The 5,429-nt window shown below is 35.0% G+C and overlaps 1 protein-coding gene across 1 annotated transcript in view; it reads right to left on the bottom strand.

The window, feature by feature from the left end:
• Positions 1-441: 441 nt before the first annotated feature.
• LOC107588243 (N-chimaerin-like) overlaps positions 442-5,429 on the bottom strand; it is an 18,066-nt gene continuing 13,078 nt past the window's right edge. The window contains exons 4-5 of the mRNA XM_016276275.1: positions 725-756; positions 442-577 (exon numbers count right to left, since the gene is read on the bottom strand). Of these exons, the coding sequence (XP_016131761.1) occupies positions 442-577; positions 725-756 (168 nt within the window). The remainder of the gene's footprint in view (positions 578-724; positions 757-5,429) is intronic.

The raw sequence follows: 5,429 nt of genomic DNA, 5'->3' as shown, positions 1-5,429 counted from the left end.
GTTCTTTTTAGCAACATCATATGACCCCTTTAACATTTTCTTAACATGTTAACATGTTCCTATTATGATTCAACACATTTCCATCATGTTTTAACATGTTGCTAGCATGATATAAAGGGGTCATGAACTGCCTTTTTTATTATTTTGTACTGTTCTCCGAGGTCCACTTATAATGTTATCACAATTTTTACATCAAAAATCATCATAATTTAGAAGTAATAGGCTATTTTCTGTCCTGTCTATCATGTTCCTAGCATGGTTTAACAAACGGCAAACGTGTTTTAACATATTTTAACACATTGTTAGCATTTTTACCATAATGTTACGGTTAATGTTAACATGCTTGCGTAAATGTTTTTGCATGTTGACATTCTGTTTCTGTAAGTCAGAGTCAGAACATCCTGAAGAAGAAGGGGAGTCTGGACATTAACAGGTCAAAGGTCAAAGGCGAAGGTTCATGTACCGTAGAGCTAGCGTGTACGTGCCCGGCTGTCTCTGGCTCTCTCGGATCAGATAACTTCCCTCAGCCACACTGAGCAGTTGGTCGGCTTCCTCTCTGGAGATCATCCCGTGATACCTTCACAACAAACCAATCAAAGAGGGAATATTAATAACACCGCATTAGGTCTGAATCCTGAATCAGCTTATTTAAACACTGGGGATTCGTGTCAGTCCACACCGGCAGAATCTGAACTGGGTCTGTAAGGAGTGTAATGAAACTCACTCTCGTCCATAGTACTTCGGCCGATTCTCCACCTGAAACTCAAGAGAGAGATCATTACAAAAAAGTTCAGGAGCACACATATCACTGGAGAACATCCCAGTCTACAGCACTATCTATAAGAGATTGATTTAAGAGACTAAACTGAACTTAATGGATGAACATACAGTCAGGCAGTCATCATCGCACATTAATAAACACATAAATAAATGGAATGTTGACTAGAGTTTAATTATTTCATCACAAAGTGATACAGAGTTTCATGAGGGACATGAAACTATCAAAGCTAATGGGTTATCAGTGACAAACTGCAAAATATAGGGGAATATAGGGAAGACGCCGCTCTTAGGAGCAGTGTGCATTTACTGTTAAACTGGAACATATTTAAGGGATGAGTTTAGGATGTACAGGATGATACACATCAATAATATATAATTAATAAATGTGAATATATATAGGCTAATTTTGGTTCAAGTACTGTGAAAATCATCATAAAGGCCATCTCGCTCCACTATGGGATGTGATGACCCCTTCCTGGGAGCAACGCAACGCAATGCGTAAAAAGACAGTATAAGTCATTATAATCTGTAATTATGTCCCCACTGCATGCAACAAATGCCTCGTTTGTAATGGGTTTTAATGTTTTTGTCTCGTCGCTCCGGCTGGACACGGCATCAACAGTATGGTAGGGGTGTAACATTTCCATCTCACGCTTGAGGTATTCGGCCAATCACAATGCACTGGACAGCTGGCCAATCACAGCACACCTTGCTTTTTCAGACCGATGAGCTTTGTAAAAATCGACGCGTTTCAAAAAGGCGGGGCATAGAGGAGAAACAATAATGTACAATATGTGGAAAATAATGTGTTTTTTGAACTTTAAACCGCATAAACACATTTCATTACACCAAATACTGTTCTTTTTAGCAACATCATATGACCCCTTTAATGGGTTGTCATAATAGCAATAGACTATGTATTCTCAGCAGGCCTGTGGGTTAATAATGAAGATCTTTTTAAATAATACAATGAATTACAATAATTATTCAATCAAATAATGAAAATACCACCAACAACATGCTACTGGAGACCTTCTGACCCAGTTCACCTGACGAATCTAAATTAATTACTGCATCCACAAATCCCTCACTAACAAACAGACATGAACATTTTAATATGCAACAAAACAAAACAAAAAATATACAAACCTATTTGACAGAATGCCACAACTGGCCAACCAATAACAAGTATTCCAGAGAGCCCTGTAATAAATGCTGCTAATCTGGATTTTATTTCGATTAATTTAGAATTATAATGTAAGATTTATTCTTTTTTTTTTTTTTTTTATCAATAAGCATTCTTTTTTCAATCACATACAGTATATGCATTTTTGTTAATTACTGTGAAATGTGTCAGGACACACTGCTTTACTCGTGATCGTGATTTTAATGGTATACGACTGTAAAAACGATACTGTGAAAACCAGTTCATTGGTTAGCAGTATCTTCCCTTACTATATATGGTGGAAAAACTGTAACAGATCTATTGGGACATTTCAGGTAATTTTACAGTAAAATACTGTTAAATGCACAGTTTTTGGAACTGAAAAGGAACAAGTCATCTTACAATTTACAGTGTGAAAAAGGCAAACTGACATTCCCAGAATTCTTTATTGATTTCTTTTAGTGTCATGTGTGTGTTACCATGATAGTGTTTTGTGTTTGTGTGAATGGCACTGTGTGCACTTTATATATTAGTTTGTACCTCCTCAGCTTATGGAAAAGCTGTTTGTGATGAACTCTGATTCATCATGTGCCTTTCTCTTAATCATATGTGACCCTGGACCACAAAACCTTTTAGTAAACCTTTAAACCTTTAGTCTTAAGTGTCAATTTGTCCGAAATTGAGATTTATACATCATATGAAAGCCGAATAAATAAGCTTTTCATTGATGTATGGTTTGTTAGGACAATATGTGGCAGAGATACAACTATATGAAAATCTGGAATCTGAGGGTGCAAAAATATAAAAATACTGAGAAAATCATCTTTAAAATTGTCCAAATGAAGTTCTTGGCAATGCATATTACTAATCAAAAATTAAGTTTTGATATATTTACGGCAGGAAATTTACAAAATATCTTCATGGAACATGATCTTTACTTAATATCCTAATGATTTTTGGCATAAAAGAAAAATCAATAATTTTGACCCATACAATGTATTTTTGGCTGTTGCTACAAATATACCCCAGCGACTTATGACTGCTTTTGTGCTCCAGGGTCACACATGTGTTTTTATGGATATCAGTATGCTATAAAAAACTGATTTGAGTAATATGATATATTAACATTACATCAGATAATGAATATTTTTACTGTAGAATTAGTCGATTTTTTGTGGCATTTTATTTTTCATTATAAGCTTTTCAGCACCAAAAAGACTGCATATAAGCCAAATATATCGACATTATAAATAATAGTGTAAAGACAAAACAACTAACAAAAAATACATTTTCTGAAAATGTCCATTGGTCGCATTTAACCCTTGATGCGACAATCAGCAGCGTAAAGCAACGCTCAAATAAATTACCATAACAAACCCCACAACACCCACAATGATTAACCTTGAGCTTACAGAGAATCCAGCAGCACTGAATGCACAAAGCATCCTCATCCTCCCTTCCCTTCCCCCATACAGCCTCCGTTCCTCCCACAGTCATACAGGAAAAACACAAACGCAGGGCAGAGGAACAGTGCTGCTGTGTGAGCAGGTTTACCACGGGGATTCTGACTAATATATATATATGAGAACTTTTAACAATGACATGAGAAAAACAAAAGGTCCTACACAATGGGAAATCCAGATTATTACAGCTACAAAAACAAGAAAATTGACACAGCTGAAATACACACATCCAGGAGGAATAAACCGACCGATGCAGCTTTAAAATGTAATGAAACACAACACCCAGACAATGAGAAGCGTCAGTTAGTGAATGAATAACTGTTTCTGCATAAATTGGATGTGGGATGGAATAACATCGTTTCCTGATGAAAAAAAAAAAGGTGGAAAGTGTTTTGTAAAGCAAGGTTGTGTGTTTGTGTGTGAAATGACCGACAGGGTAATAAAACCAGCTAATGATGGGAATCAGCAACACTATAGAGCTAATCAATCACTGAAAGCTAGAGTTTAACAGTCAAAGGGCCTGTGTGTGTGTGTGTGTGCTGAGTGCGCACTATTTGCTGTATGAAGAATGAGAGCGTCTGATTTCTGTCTGGGTTTCTCTATCAGCATCCTTAAATGCTAATATCAGCAATGACCAGGTGACATCAGATAAATGAGCCAATGGTTTCACACATTTTCACCCAATTTCTCACCTCATTTATAAAGTTAATTTCATTACATTTGTTCTCTCCTATTTTGGAAATCAGAAAAAACAGGACATCAAAATTGGCCCCATTTACTAGAATTAATGTTCCTGCTCGTAATGTGCACAATTCATCGGTTCTTGTTATTATAAATAGACTTCATTTTTCAAAAAGAAGTATATGTCCATGTGAAGTTACAGTAAAGCTCCTGTTGTAGTTTTTTTTATTTAGATTTAATATATAAAATTCATAATCAATGAAGGATTAAATAAACCTGTTGTCACATCACACACCATTTAAAGGTTTGGAGTTGGTAACATTTCTTAATTTTTTTTTGTTGAAAGAAGCCTCCTCTGCTCACCAAGGATGCATTTATTTGTTCAGAATACAGTAAACACACTAATATTATGAAAAATAACAAAAACAACTGTTTTATATTGTAATATATTTTAAAATGTAATTTATTGCTGTGATGCAAAATTGAATTTTCAGCTTCATTACTCCAGTTTTCAGTGTCACACGATTCTTCAGAAATCATTCTGCTTTGAATATTTCTTAAAATCAGTGTTGAAAACAGTTGTGCTTCTTCATATTTTTTTGTGGAAACTGATGCAGGATTTATTTTTCTTTTTTCTTCAGGATTCTTTGATGAATAGAATGTTCAAAAGAACAGCATTTATTTGAAATAGAAATTTCTGGTCTTTACTCTCAGTTTTAATCAATTTAATGCATCCTTTCAGAATAAACACACACACACACACATACATATAAAAATTTGTACTGAACCTCAAATTATTGTAGATCACCAATAAATAAATAAACAAATAAAAACAAAAACACAATAAAATGTCTGGGCCAGATTCAGTCAGACTAAAGCATGTAAACACCAGTGATTGCACCTAGTCCTGCAGCTCTGCTGAATCAGCTCAATCAGGTCCCATCAGTTTTTAGAACCAGCATACAACAGAATGAAACCGTTGTGACGTCATTACAATTGAATTTTGCTAGTGGTACACAAAACATTTAGCATTTAACAAGCATCTATTAACACTAACAGTCCTATCTGAGCCAGATTTTGACATTGGTCTGCTCTGCTCAAGCTGAAAAATCCACTAAACAGAGAAATCTGTGTTTGCGTTTACATGATATTTCAGAATGGAATCACCCTGGAATAAACTATTTGCAAAGTTCTATTCAGGATGTCAGCCTACAAATGCATTCTGTTGTATGTATATGTACAGGTATATCTACAATACAAAAAAAAACAGTGAAGTGTATGAATTAGACAACATAATGTACCTGTTTAATCAAGTAACCAGGCCAAAATGATAACTGAAA

This window comes from Sinocyclocheilus grahami, unplaced genomic scaffold (assembly GCF_001515645.1).
Source record: "Sinocyclocheilus grahami isolate Dianchi unplaced genomic scaffold, SAMN03320097.WGS_v1.1 scaffold100.1, whole genome shotgun sequence".
Classification (NCBI taxonomy): Eukaryota; Metazoa; Chordata; class Actinopteri; order Cypriniformes; family Cyprinidae; genus Sinocyclocheilus; species Sinocyclocheilus grahami.
The sequence above is the reverse complement of the archived record's forward strand: the minus strand, read 5'-3'. Positions and strand labels throughout refer to the sequence as shown.